Source organism: Drosophila pseudoobscura, chromosome 2 (genome assembly GCF_009870125.1).
Source record: "Drosophila pseudoobscura strain MV-25-SWS-2005 chromosome 2, UCI_Dpse_MV25, whole genome shotgun sequence".
NCBI classification, from domain to species: Eukaryota; Metazoa; Arthropoda; class Insecta; order Diptera; family Drosophilidae; genus Drosophila; species Drosophila pseudoobscura.
In genome coordinates this window covers 9,713,925-9,728,784 of record NC_046679.1, presented here as the reverse complement: position 1 = coordinate 9,728,784, position 14,860 = coordinate 9,713,925, and the positions used below count along the sequence as shown (strand labels likewise).

Sequence of the window (14,860 nt, the reverse complement as noted above, 5' to 3'; positions counted from 1 at the left end):
AGCTGCTGCTCTGTTTGACAATCGATTGAAAAAGTCTCCGACTTGCAGCTGAGCTCGGTGTTAAATCTTAAAGAGCTCAGCTGAATACTGAAATTAGTCTTTTCGGAAATGAATAGAAATGTTGACAAATATTTGTACATGGTTTTAATTAAAAAATCTTTTAAACCTTAGGTCTGACTGGCAATGCTTGACTGACTGGAATTTTCAGCCCGGACCCTAAATTTAAAGTGCATTGCTTTTGAGATAACTGAGTAATAATTTTAATTTTGAAAAGCTGCAACAAATACCAAAAAAAACTTGTATTTCATATGGGAGCTATTCTACTTTTTTCTTTGTGTTGCCGAACCTAAGTCGCATGCAGGAAGAGGTTGACTACCCACACTGCAGTGTGCACTGTAGAAAATAGCATCTACCATCAAAAAATGCCCTTCTACGTCTGTGACAAGAAGAACAATGCCGATGAAAAGCCGGTAGGTATTTCAGCAATTCACCAAGAGCATAATGATAAAAGTAACGCTTTGATTCAATAAATTTTACCGTTGAAATACTTAAATCGAACCATAACGAGCAGAGCCAACAACTTTAGTATGTCCAATCAGTCCGATCGAGAATGTTGCGCCACTGGTTGCTTCTATTGCTGCTTGGCGTAGGTGCGGCTAACAGACAACGGAGGTATGGAAAAGACAGGCCTGATCCCGAGGAGGTGACTAATTACAGCAGCATCAAAGTTAAACACTATGGGACATTTCTCGACGACTGCACAATGGCCAAGAACGATGGCCTCTATACAACTTTCTTTAAGGGCCAAAAAAAAAATTCAACAGTGCGGTGCGTGGCCAGCTTCTTTGGAGGTGGCTGGACGGTGATCCAACGCCGGAGGGAGAACACTGTGGACTTTCGGAGGAATTGGGTTGAGTATCAGAACGGATTCGGGGATCTAAAAAGCGAGTTCTGGTACGGACTGGAGAAGATCTTTCGCATCACAATGTCGGAGCCCACGGAGATTTTTTTTCTAATGCAAAACACGGAGGGGACTCGAGCCTATGCTATGTACGATCGCTTTGCCATTTTCGGCCTGACTAAGAACTACACTATCCGCTCCCTGGGAGAGTACAGGGGCGAGGCGGGTAACGGAATGCTGTACCACCTGAACATGCCATTCTCCACCTACGACCGGAAGAACAACGGCCGAGGCCAAGATGACTGTTCGAAGCTCTTTTGGGGCGGCTGGTGGTACAACAACTGCTATACCAGGTTGGTCGATGAGGCTCAGAACTCAGATGATCAGTTAATATGACACGGATTTCTTTACAGCAACCTAAACGGCAAGTATCCCGCGAAAAAGGAGATGCACACCAAATGCTATCGATGCATTGCTTGGACCTACTTTCAACAATACCGACCAATTACATTTGTACAAATAATGATGCGTCCCATTCGTGTAAGGACCTGATGTATGGTTTGGAAGAACCACCCTAACATTTATTATGCCTAAAAAGCCTACGACGATTAAAAGACTACAAGATTTAGTAATAAAAACACAATGCTTACCTTTATCGGGAATAGAAAGTTGTGTAAATGCCATGTCCCTTCGTTTGGGCTCTATTTTCAAACTTCTTATAGGCTTCCATTGGCCTACTACCAAGTAGAAATAAAATTCAGGCGATTGTAATTTACTGGGTCCGCTTTAGTCTAGTTTCTTGGCTAAGCTCCAAGTCCAAACATTTGCTCAGAATATAAATACCTACTCTTTGGAAGGTTGCAAAAAAAAGTCAGCGGCGAAACTAATTTGATTAATTATGCTTGTTTATTCTGGTTTGAATGTATTTTGTTTGTCTTGACATTGGCATTTTTATTTGTTACAATTGTTGTTGCATTTGTTTTTTAATCGTTTCGACGATTTTCATGGCTTAAACTTTAAGTTGATATTTGCTTGTGTGGAAGCTAAATGCAAATGAAACATTAATACTTTATCCAATATTTTATGCGTCATTAAATAATCCATTAATTAACAATTAGTCGTACATGTATGTGTCTGTGTTTCAGTGTGTTTTTATGTGTCTGTGCGAGTTCATTTACGTGTATCCGTTTACATCATTAAAGCAAATATTTACAGTTTTATTGTTTAATGCGCGTGTGTACTCAACAGGAATCGCATGAACATATACTCGTGCATACTGCTGGATGTGTGTGAGTGTGTGTGTACGTGTGTGTGTGTGTGTGTAAATCAAATGGCATTCACGAGAGATAATTAATGCGGTTCACGGCCGAGAGCTCTAATCGTACGCGCTATCGATAACACCCATCACTTAGGCTATACACTTTCCATATCCGGGCAACATCCGTGTCCCGAACAGACCCATAGCCAATTCGAATGTTCTGCATGGGCTGCATGTCACCTGCATTTAGCTGCTTCGGCTGCAGTTAATCACGAGAGCCAGCGTGGATAAGAGCCAGATAGTTATGCCCCCTTGCCAGGCGACAGCCGCCGTAGATGTTGTGAAATAGGCCTCCAAGAAGCTGCGCAGTCCCGTGCCCGATGACAGCGTCACTGAAATGGCCAAGAAAATGCAATTTCTACGGCTGCTACATGCTGTTGCTGCTGCTGTTGCAGTTGTGGCTTACCTCTTGCCGGCACCGGATCCTTTTGTGGTGTGCCCAACTCGATTTCCTTGTACTCCTGATAGAGATCGCCAATTTGTGCCGTACAACGCAGTACGAGGCCTCCGCCAGACCCACTCCCGCTGCCGGTGACCAGTGCGTTCGCTATGCCATTGGAGTTCCCATTGCCGTTGCCGTTGCCATTGCCATTGCCATTCACATTGCCATTGCCATGGCCATTAATACCGGCCACAAAGTGCACCGCCTGCAGCTGCAGCTTCAGACTGAGCCGGGATGCTATTAAGTTGTCAATCGTTCGTATGTACTGCGTTTCCTCCGTGGGTATCTATCGGAGAGAGGGGGGGAAGAGACAGAGTACAAAGAGGACAATCAAATCAATCGCAGCGTCCACAATATTGTTTTGGTTTTTTGTCATTTGAATACTAATCAAAGACTGCCTGAAGCTCGGTGCCGGTGCCAGTGCCGGCGTCGGTGCCGTTCCCCCAAAATGTGCCTTAAATTATTCATGGCGTGCTTCCAGCTGCAATTGCACTTGCAACTGATTTTCCCTACCGCTTCCGCCCCCGTGCACAAGTCAGAAAATAATGTTCCAGCATGCATGCAGCAAGGAAAAATAACAAAAAAAAGAAAAAGGGCATGAAAACAGTACGAATACTGTATGTCGAAATAAATATACCCTATAAAGTCCGCATATTATAGTGTACCTAAAATAGAACCACTGAAAAGCTATAGCCTCAAATATCCCTCTCTATCATACAAAAATATTTGGGATTGGGCCCAAATTGTTTTTAAATTACAGGGTTATCTGCCCACGTTTTTATGTGATTTATTGGATAATGTCTCTCGATCTCGATCAAAATTGGAATACAAAGGCATGCCTGGATCGTATGGGGTTATAAATCTGATCAACATTAACGTGGTGGTGGGCGGGGAATGGTCCCACTCGACGGTACTATCATCTGACCTCAGCTATGCTTCCTTTTGATAGTGTATATAAAACGTAATGTTTCGCTCCGAGTTTTGTCCGACTGCATATGAATGGCAATTTGTCGTCTGTCTCCTGGTCCCCCCATCCACAGTGGGTGTGTATGTGTGCGGAGGGGTTATTACGAGCATGTTGCACTTGTGGCAATGGCTGGCTGCCAGTGGCGAGCCTTGGCCCAGCAAAACAGAGTCGAGCCGGACAGAGCACAGCTGAGCAGAGCCACTTGGCGAGTGGTAGGGAGCATTCGCAGGGGCAGTGGCAGGCGGCAGGGAAGCTGGCAATGGCAACTGCAATGCTAGCCAAGGAAACGGACACTGAAAGCGAGCGAACGGACATGGCATGTCATATTTTGTTGTTGCTTGTGGGAAGAGTTGTTGCTGCTACTGCTGCTGCTGCTGGGCTTTGCCATTTAAAAACGAGTTTTCAATGTTGCACCGTAGCAGAAACAGCAACAACAGAACGACAATGACAACAACATCAAGAGACACTTAGTCACTCATCCGCCTGGTTGGTTTTTTTCGCCTCTGCAAGTGTCCGGCGTTTTGTTTGAGAGTGTCCCTGTCCCTGTCCCAGTCCCTGTGTCCGTATGTGTGCGTATGTGTGTGTCCATCTGAAGTTTGTTTGCATCGTGTTCTTGTTGCTGCTATGCAAACTGTTTATTTGATGCTTGCATCACAGCCTTCCTGCGTGTCTGTGGTAGCGCTGAAAATTTCATTTCCGCCATGACACCAGCAGCACCAGAAGATCTCTGCCTCCCCCGCACTGACATGCGACATGCGCCTCGATTGTTGAGATGTACTATACGCACATACAGTTATACGATATATAGTTCGCTTATGCGTCACTCCTGTGCATTCTTTCCGCTTCATTTGGCTAAGCTTTCCCTCTCGCACACACATACCACGATTTCCGTTTAGCGCATCTTTCCCGCCGAGTGCGAAAAGAAAACTCTAAACTGCCGTGCAATGCTTTTAGTCGCAAATGGCGCATCGTCCATTGTTGCCCTGCCTGTTGGCAGTGGAAATGCAGACGCCATTTTGAAAACGGTCGTGTTGCCATTTCCGTTCTACTGCATGTCCTGTTGTTGACTCATCCTCAGCACCAGCCTCCTGCGTCCCTGCCTTCCGCTCACAGCTAAGTTCACATGACAGCCTGAGCCGTGCTCTAAGGCCAGCGAAAACTCGTTGGCAATTTAAATACAATAAATATGCATTTCATTTCCACTTACAAACTCATTTGAGCTCCATTTACTTATGCATGTATTTTGGCCTGCCTGCGCGCCCTGCCCGTAAAAAAGGTGTAAGATATTACAGGTCTGCCAGTTTTTGGGTCAGTTAGGGTACACTTGGAAAAAACGTCTAGGCAGTTCGGCTGAGTCATCAACAAAGGAGCCAAAGAAGACAGTCATGAATCTCACCATTTAAAAATTCTATTTTAAATGCAGAATAAGTTCTTTTGAATAATATTGAATTTATTGGAGGGGATTAGCAGAGTTTTTCCAACAAACATTCCTAATCTATTTTTGGCAGAACAATTTAGTTGTATTTCCAATAAAATGTGTAAATTTGATCAGTTTTTTGCTAGTGTAAAGGGCTCTCAAGGATATCTCGCACTGCCTCTTCACCTTTGGGCCCACCTTGCCCCATCCACACACCCACCACGCAACATTAAAAGCAAAAGCGCTTCATTGCTGTGCTTCGTCTCGCCTCTCGCTCGGTCCCTGTTGTTTTTGCTGTCGCTGGTCGCCTTTTAACCCTTTTTACAACAGCATCACACACACACACTTACACGTTCATACATATACATTTTGTTTCGGGTTTTGTGCGTTTTTTGGCTTAGCCTTTTTATTTTATTTTATTTGAATTTTATTTTTATTTTTATGCTGGCTGGCACAGGAAAAGCCGAAACGCAGCGACATAAAAAGTCGTTTTCAGTTTTCTCTCGCTTTTCCTTCTGCCGCACCCACACCCTCACCCTCACCCTCGCCCTCAACCCCCTCCTCTGCCAATCTGGTTCCTCCTGCTGCCTTCTTCGTAGCCCTTGCCGCTACCAATTTAATGCCGTGTAATTTACGAGAAACTCTTAAGAAGCCAAGCGCTTTAATTAAGCATGTGGCTGGGGCAGCGACCCAAAAGTGAAAATACCCTCATATTTCTTGTGATTTACCTTTATGGGATCACCGCCGCCGCCGCCACCTCTGCGGACCACCCCTGCGGGCAATTAAATGAACATTTGGCATTTGCTGGCCTAAACATTTTGCCGGCAAATTGTTTTCCAACAGCATTAGCATGGCCCAGTGCCGAGCTTGCAGAAACTTTGTTATTTTCGTACATTATCTTCGGTGTGGTCTGGTCTGGGCCGGTCTGTGCTCTGTTGGCCAAGTCTGTTGTGATGCCTTGGCAATTAATATCGACTTGATAATTTCTGCCAAGAAAGGATTATGCAAATTGAGGGAAAAACTTTGCCAGAACGCAACGAAATATGCAACTCAACAGAACAGGCTTCCCCCAAAGAGAAGACTATATGAAAATTAACAAATATTTATACAGACCATAAATTGCAGAAGATTTTTAAAGTTTCGTCTATTTCGTTCAGTTTTCGGTTGTATCGATTTCCCTTCGTGGGACAGGACGGGCCATCCATTAATCAACAGCATTGAAAGCCTCGGCTAAGCTAAGCTTTAATTATGTTCTTAGTTTTCTGTGCTCAATAAATAATTTATCAAAAATCGATTGCCACACAAATCCAAATGTCTAATGGCCCCCGTATCGTACCCCCAATGCTGCTGCTGGTGCTGCTGCTGGCCACGACAGTCCCTAATCCCAACTAATTCCCATGAATCACCCAAAAAAGCACGAGGCAAGAAGACCAACACATTTTGAGCCACTTTTCCATTAATATGACAGAAACTTTTTAACAAATTATGTTGGTCGTTAAAGTTTTTTCTTCCCCATCTTCCATCATCCCCATCGCCACCCCCATCCCAATCCCCATGTGAGCCACCCGTTGTCTCAGTGGGTCACACATATGCTCTCATGTGCTCTCTCCCTGTCCGCCTGACTGGGCTGGGGGTACATTGAGGTTGCTTTAATCTCGAGTTGGATTCTCGCCTCGAACTCAACACGTGCTGGGTCAATGCTTTCAGCCAGAATTATTTATTGCATTGTTTTGTGTGACAGCAGCCACAGTGGAGAAGAGATAGAGCATTATCCCGGCCTTTCCATCTAATTTAAAGAGCGTGAACAGCTCCAGAAGCCAGATCATAATTCAATATCAAAAAGGCATCTAATGCGAGTATACGTACGAGTATGAAACTAAATTGCACGGCCATTGCCGCCAGAATGGATGCTGTATGGTGTACACGATGCTCTGTCTCTTCTGTCTGTGTCTGGGCCAACATAAACAAAGTAGATATAAAATTTTATGTGACAAGACAGACTGAGGAGACCCTACATTCCCAATCCCCAAGAACCCCGATCCGCCGCACAGCAGCGTACTTTTGTCTCGGCTTTTGTCATTAGTTGGCCTGGCTTCAAAGAAAGCGACAAGCGCCAAGCGGCAAGCGCCAGGCGGCAAGCGCCAAGCGGCGTCTAGATAAAATGTTAAACGGCCTGCATATGAACGGTGAAAGCATGTGTGTGTGCCCCGAAAAGTAGACTATTGCGGGACGACAGATATAAAGCGACAGGATAAGAGAAAGACAGAGAGAGACAAAGCAACAGACGGACTCGGGGCAGAGGGCGAAGGACGAAGGACGAAGGACGAAGCAGGTCGCCCTGCTGCACGTTATGTCTGATGATGTGGGTAGACATAATATAAAAATTTATGAAGCGTTTAATAAGTTTTCTCTTAGCTGGGCCAGAGGAGAGCGAATCCAAGAAAGTTGAATTCGGGGCGTGTCAACTGAAAATTTGTTCATCTCGTAAATTCATTTGAAAACCGTTGTCCTCTGTCTTCTGTGTTCTGTCCGTTGTCCCCTCGTCCATTGTCCCGTCCGGCAAATTCGTTTTTGCCCGAAGTTTAACGTAATTTATTTTATGTCGTGGCTATGATTAATAACAGAAAAAAACGCTTTCGGGTTAGGACTGCCCGGGGTCTGCGTTTGCGTCTGCGGTCAAAGAAATGTTACGATTATTTGGAAAATGGCGAACGCCTTGATTTGCTTTAAAATGATACCCGGGGGCGTAATGTCCGGGACGGGACTGCCATTCTACTCCTGATTTATGCAACTGATTAGCGGCAGTCGCAGAATTGATGCAGAAATGGAAACGCTCTCGAATGAGTAATGATGTTCCAGCCCCCCATATCGCACGAGTATATGCATATGACTCTGCCGTCACATGTTGGGCTCCACTCCACTCCCCCCATCCATTCATCCTGCACTCACCCTCAATCTTTATGATAAATGACAGAAGGGAAATCGCACAATCAAATCAGAAGACAGGCAGAGGCAACCCTTTTTGGTTTATTGACTTCATTTGCCTGGAAGGGATTTGCGTTTGCGTTTGGGCTTGGGTTTGAGGTTGAGACTGAGGTTGAGCCGCTTCTTGCCGGGAGACGACTTTTAATTAAGTAGGTAAGATGAGGAGTCCCTTCTAATTCGGTTTCTTGGCTCTGATTAAATTACACCATATTCATAAATAAAGAACAAATTTTGTGAGGCACGTCGCCCGAGATTATAACCGGAGCCACATGTGCCCGGAACGAGCACAGCAAGTGGTAGATGCCATTATATAGGATTTACGATGCCGTTAGGCTGTTCAAAGCTGTTTAATTAGGCACATCCCTAAACTTGCTCCCCCCTTCCCTCTCCCCTTCATATTTGGAGAGCCAAAAGTGGAGACAACAAAACATTAATTAGCAATCAATGCAATGCTTGTGCATACATGGAATTGAGGTCTTAATTGCCAGTTGAGCTGGCATTATGTAAAGCGTTTGGCCTCCAGCCTCCAGCCTCTAGCCTCGAGCTTCGTAATTGCCGGGGGCTGGGGCAGACCCTCACTTACCGGCACGTTGTTGATGGTGAAGCGGAGCTCGGACCGCGGCCGCGAAGGTGGCGTACTGCAATTGGCGCGCAGCACATCGCCGGGCTCGTAGCGGGTGTGCTCCGTGAACAGCTGCGGTCGCTTCTCCGGGAACTCTGATAGGACGAAATGAAAGAGACCTTCTTTAAACGGTACACTTGACTTTACTTTGAAACGCAAGACAGCGGAACGAGGGTTCTGGCTGTAGAGTGTTTATTCAGGATTTTAATTGCTGCCAGCGGAACAACAGAGCAGCTTTGCACCATTGTCGAGCACTAGAGCACTGCTTGTGGCTGTCATGTCAATGCTGTGCTGTCCCTGGAACGCCGCTAATGAGACAGAACTCTGTCGTCGTCGTCGTCGTTGTCGTTGTCGGATACTCACCCACAACTTGCATCTGGGCATAGGCCGTGGCCGTGGAGTAGAGCGGCGCATCGGCAGTCACCTCGCAGCTGAATTGACCGGACAGGCCGAAGCTGACGTTGCGTATGAGCACCAGGGTGGCGTTTGAGCTGCCCTCCTGCAAGGATAAGAGCAACATTTTCATTTCGGTGCACAATGGCCGGCCAATGGCCGGCACACTTGACTTACGTCCACCCTGATGCCGGGGTACTGAAAGACCTTCGTGTGCGGATACTCCCCGGGCGTGTAGCGGTAGAACTCCATCTGGCCGCGGTAGAACTTGATGGAGTAGAGTGGCGCTCCGTCCAGCTGGTAGTCGCACCGCAGAGCCACCGACTGGCCGCGCCGCACCGCAGGCGGTTGCACCAGCAGATTGACATCGCGCAGTGTCGCCTGCCCGGCATCTGAAAGAGTGCAAGAGGGAGATGAAGGAAGGGCGTTCCATGAGATTTATTCAAATTGATGCGGCGTCATAAAGGATACCCGGGCAGGCTCTGGCTCTGGCTCTGGCTCTGGTTCGGGTTCAAGTACAGGTAGCTGTTGGCTGTAGGCTGTCGATATTGCTACATACTGAAGGGGGTTCCCTTGTTTATTTTAAAAGCTTTCGGTGTCGGCTCAAACGGCAGCCTGACGGCCACAGCATGGACACGCATTTGCATAGTCGTTCAGGAGCGTAAAACAATATTGAATCTCTGGCTGCATCACCATAGTTACGTTATGCTACGTCGTTGTCGTTGTCGTTGTCCTCGTCGTCCTTTTCTCGGTTCTCGCACACAAATCCATTGGATTAAGAATTGCATCCGTTGGGCCCGCCCGGCAAGTGCAACATGCAAATGACATGTAGCATACTTTTAGGCGCTTAAAGCCTTAAGAGTTCCCAGCCAGACCAAGCATCAGCACCGGGCAGAGCGCAGCACAGCACAGCACACCATCATCATCAGCATCAGCATCGATGATGGCAGCAGGCAGAGCAAAGTTGACTGACTACATCAAAAAGCAATTTTCCATTTGTTTTACAATATGCCCGACCCCTCTGCTTATCCCCCTCCCCTTACACCCACACACGCTCATACTCACACTCTCAGCCAGGCACACAGATTGTCGCACACATAGCCATATGGATGTACGACTTCCATGTGTGTGTTTGCGTTCAAAGTGTGTTTGGCTTTCCATAAACTCGCAAATCGTTTAAGCCGCCTTACGAGAAGTTGTAAACCTCTTTGCTTCCTTTTTTTTCTGCTCTCTTACTCTGACTGAATCCTTCTGCCTCTGAAGCGATCCGCACTCTGATTCCTTCCCTTTCTCTGCAGCCTTTTCTCTTTCTTGTGTTGTTTTTCCACATGTGCCTGGTTTCAAATAGAAATCGTGATAGCAACGCAGCATAATCAATGCTGTCAAGGCAGTCTGCGCCTCGTGTCTGCTTCAATTTCGTCACAGCTACTAGGAATCGTATGCCTACACCCACATCCACACGCCCACATCCACGCCTCTGCCACACCCTCTCGAGAAACAATATCCGTTTGACTGCTGCTTGTTGCGCTGTTTCTGCTCCTTCTACTTCTACTTCTTTTTCATTTTCATCGACAGCTTCCACAATGTTTTCTTCCTCTGTTCTCTTTCATTTTATTCCTACTATTTTTTTTCGCACTCCTGGCCGTAGCTTAAGCCCGGCCCTTACGGCCATTTGCCTTTCGGAAATTAGGCCGGGCTTAGGTTTACGGCAGCCCCTGCAGTTTGAGTGGCTGATGCAGATTTCCACATGGCACATATGCCACATATGGCACCCCCACTGGGGGTTCCGGCTAGGCGCTGGGAGCAGAGCGATGATGAATTTTTGCGAGCAGTGATTTGGTCTGGCAGCCAGAAACAAACGGAAGAAGAAAAACTTTATGGCCCTTCGATGGATTGCCAGGGATATGCCCTAAGCGAGAGCATCAATTCAGGCTTACCAAGGCACCAGCAGCTTATCCGGATTTAAAGCCATCCCATCGCAACTCCAACATCAACTTCCACCCAACCCATAATGACCTTAAATTTTTGCAATTGCTCTCAACGGTTTACCGCCCCCTGGCAACTTTTATGCAACTTTGCCACGACAAAGGATGAAAAAAACGAGCAAAAAACGAGAGGAAAATTGTGAAATATGTGCAGCTGTGATCATAAAACGTTTATTGACTGCAAAATTCAATATATCATGCATTCACCATTATGACAATATGCAGTTGCACAAACACACTCGGGTATGTGAGTGAGTGCCACGGGCGTAGCTCTAGGAGCTGATCAAGATGACTATCCCTCTTTATATTTTCATGCATGTCGTCCAAAGCACTGCCAGAGCCTTATAGATTCCATTAAAAAGTCTATTCTTTTGCGGACAGTATGACTTTAGAGCACATATTATAAGTCTTCTTTGTTGGAATATTTTCGCTTGCCAAGTAACCGTGTACCCCTTTCTGGGATCAGCAATAGCTACGCCGCTGGCTAACACACTCATACATATGTATGAACGTATGCTAGGAGTAGGTAGGGGGCTACTCGCACACTCATAAACTTTCAGCCACGCAACTGAGTTGAGCTCGCACAGATTTAGTTACAAATGAGCGCGGTAAATGCAATGGGTGGAGACGTGGGTGAGATGGGGGAGCAGCTGCTCGGCAAACTAGAGGCAGACGAACTTTTTACAGACACACGAGACCGGTTCTGGGGGCACTCAATGGAGGAGCAAGTGCAAGCCATGTGATGAACTCACTTGTGATAATTTATGGGTAATATTTTTATTGTCATATAGAGCGGCAGACACTGGGAGCAGGAGAACAGGAGAACAGGAGTACAGGAGCCTGGAAGGAGGCGGGAGTACTGTGGCAGACGCCACGTCGCTACCAAACTAATTTAACTTATTGTCTGGCTCTCAGCCCTGTTCCTGCCTCTTTTCTTGCTGCATTGGGTACTGCCTCGACTCCTTGCCAGCTGCTTATCCCGTTGCGGCTTTCTGGAGCATGATGTGCAATAATTTCAAGGCGAAAAAAATTCCTTGCATACTTCCCAGCGCCAGGCAGGAAGAGAACGAGATAGATGAGCCATGAGGCTGGAGGCTGGAGGCAGGCGAACGAAGTCGAGTTTGCGTCTTAAATATTTTATGTTAGTTTTCAAGTTTTGTTTTCTCCGCTCGGCTGTCAATTGCCGCAGTCACCCCTAAGCGCTTTCTCGCCCTCTCAACGAACAAAATTAACAAAAAAATATATAAATTGCGCGGTTGCACAGACAAACAGGATCCCGCAGACACACACAGTCGCTCATGGCTCTGGGGCAGAGATATATGTATGTAAAATATATTGTGGGTTTTTGTGATAATTAACGCAATATTTCTGCCGCACAAAATGCTAAAAAGGACCAGCAATATCGAATAACTTCCGCGCCAACAACAGGCACAACAAATTCTTGCAATTATTTAGCATAATGCATAAGCAAAAGCAGTATACCATTCCATGTACGTACATACATACAAACGTATGTATGTATATACAGAAAAGCGAGAATATATTTGCATAATTTTAGAACAGCAAAATTTGAGTTGAAATTACAATTTGAAGTGGGTGGAGTGCTGGAACGAAGTGAGGAGGAGTCTGAGAGTGGTCTACGGTCAACGTTTTTGTAGACAAATTGGCGCTGTTACAGTTTTGAAAAGTTGCTGACATATTTCGCCAGGCCAGTCCAGGCCAGGCCAGACAGGGACAGAAAACAGTGAAAGATAGAGATAGAGAGAGAGAGAGAGAGAGCTGGGCACTGGCATGATATAATTATGTGTTGAATTATGAATTGAAATGCTGAAAAGTTTTTATAGTTTTTATGCGCTCTGAAAACTTGCCATTCAACTAACATTTTCGGTCAACATTTATTGCTAATTCCAACTTCTGCGTGTGCGAAAATATTTTTAGATGATTTTAATGCACTCAGATCCTATTTGGGCAGAGTCAAAGTTTATCGAGTGGCACAGAGCATCCGAGAAGATGGCGACTAAAAATAGCAAAAAATTCAGGGACGTTTTCTTCGTTGTTTCTCCGATGATGGAGCATTATAATTTGATTAAAAGCAGAGCAGACCAGCTTTCAGCAGAAAAGAAAATGATAAATCATACATTATTACCCAAAGACAGGGAAAAAGTCGGATTTATTTGCATTTCTAGGACAAAAATAAGCTTGTATTTACTTGGAAATATTTGTATGTGTTGTCCTGTATCTGTTTTTCTGCTCATTTGGTTGCCTTCCATATTTATATTTATATTTTCGTATCATTTTTATTAAAGTCGAGCGAAAACAGGAATTTTTGCATTGGGCGAACAGTCATCAATAAGCTTGTCAGAGGACATGTGCCATCCGTTTCAGTTCCAGCTCCATCTCGGGCTTCATCTTCATCGTTCGCTTCCTCTTTATCTGCAGCTTTTGAGCTTCTTCGTATTTGCATGTGTCCGTGTTGCCAATAAACATAAAAACGAATGTCTGCCATGTGGGTGTCCATTGTTGTCCTGGCTGGTGCTTCAGGATGCCGACGCCCCGCCAGAATGTTTTCGTATCAATTCAATTATATTTGATATCACACAGTTGCCACACAAAAGCCTGCATCAATGGCTGATGTCGTGTTTAATATTGCTGACAATATTATTGCCGTTTATAGTTTACGAGACATGTATGTGCTGCCCCTGGATTGCTTCGAACTCTGATAAAATTTCTTGAGGTGCTTCAATCAGTATTCTATCCAACTGAACCGTATGATTCGCTTGGATCGATCCCGGGGCCGTTGATTATCCCAATCCCAGATGTTTTATAAAATTGATTGTGTGGCTAATTGTGCAGCAGCCGCAACACTTGCCACACAGATTCCTTTGGCCTAATCCCTTTAATTTGGCCCAAAAACACACTCACACAAAGACAACAAAGGTGTAGCGTAGTTTGGGTGTCAGTCGGTTGCGTGTTTCGGCTCTGATAACAAATTGCAGTGCAGCAAGGGGTGGGGATGTGTTGCGTGGTGGGTTTCAGGGGTGTTGTCGGTGGCTGAGTGCGGCTGATGAGCCAAAAATAAACCACACGAACCTTTTGTAATTAAATGTTGAAAGCAATTTCACGCCCAAAACCAATTCACGCAAGCTATAATCAGGTGTGGGTCTTTTTCGCTCTCTCTCTCGCTTTCTCTCACTCTGTCTGTGGGTATATATGTGTGGTAAGGGGCGTTGTTTGGGCCGTTGGTTTAAATAAATTTCAACAAAATGTGCGTAATTAATGCGCCAAACTGGACCCAACAGCATGAGGGCTCTATAAATCGTTCGCTATCAATTTGTCTGTCCGTCCATTCGGTCCAGAAGAGTGTCTGAGTACGTCAGTGTGTGCATGTGTACGTGTGCTGTGGTCTGCCTCATGTTGCACGCACAATCAGTCGCCTTTCGGCTCTTATCGACTGGCACTGGCCATTGATTGCAGTTCATTAAGCACGCGCAGGCCCAGGCACTTTCCATCCAGGCATCCCTCAGCGGCTCGCGGACCCAGAGGCACTTTTCCCAGGCGCCAAACCGACCCCGACTCCAACCCCAACCCCAGCCCACCCCAACATCGACACCTGATAACTTGGCCAACTCATTAGCTGGCCATCTCTTTTGCTCCTTCGCTGGATGCTGCTGACCGTTGCCGTTGCCATTGCCATTGGCATTCCTTGAACGTCTCTCGTGCCTTAACCTTTTCGTTGTGCATATATTTTCATAATATTGCCATCTCGCTTCCCACTATTTCTCTCGATTCCCAGCTTTCTCTTTCTCTTTCGCTCTGCATCTGTATCTGTC

At 45.9% G+C, this 14,860-nt stretch overlaps 2 protein-coding genes across 2 annotated transcripts in view; one reads left to right on the top strand and one right to left on the bottom strand.

Annotated features, from left to right (window-relative positions):
• Positions 1-583: 583 nt before the first annotated feature.
• Positions 584-1,556, top strand: LOC6897110 (ficolin-1-like). Its single transcript, XM_002137258.3, has 2 exons — positions 584-1,254; positions 1,315-1,556. The coding sequence occupies exons 1-2, from the start codon at positions 611-613 to the stop codon at positions 1,451-1,453; spliced, it is 783 nt and encodes a 260-aa protein (XP_002137294.3). The 5' UTR covers positions 584-610; the 3' UTR covers positions 1,454-1,556.
• A 502-nt stretch (positions 1,557-2,058) lies between these two features.
• Positions 2,059-14,860, bottom strand: part of beat-IIb (beaten path IIb) — a 31,221-nt gene continuing 18,419 nt past the window's right edge. The window contains exons 3-7 of the mRNA XM_001358301.4: positions 9,223-9,437; positions 9,016-9,151; positions 8,614-8,747; positions 2,626-2,947; positions 2,059-2,551 (exon numbers count right to left, since the gene is read on the bottom strand). Coding sequence (XP_001358338.4) covers positions 2,406-2,551; positions 2,626-2,947; positions 8,614-8,747; positions 9,016-9,151; positions 9,223-9,437 — 953 coding nt within the window. The 3' untranslated portion in view covers positions 2,059-2,405. The remainder of the gene's footprint in view (positions 2,552-2,625; positions 2,948-8,613; positions 8,748-9,015; positions 9,152-9,222; positions 9,438-14,860) is intronic.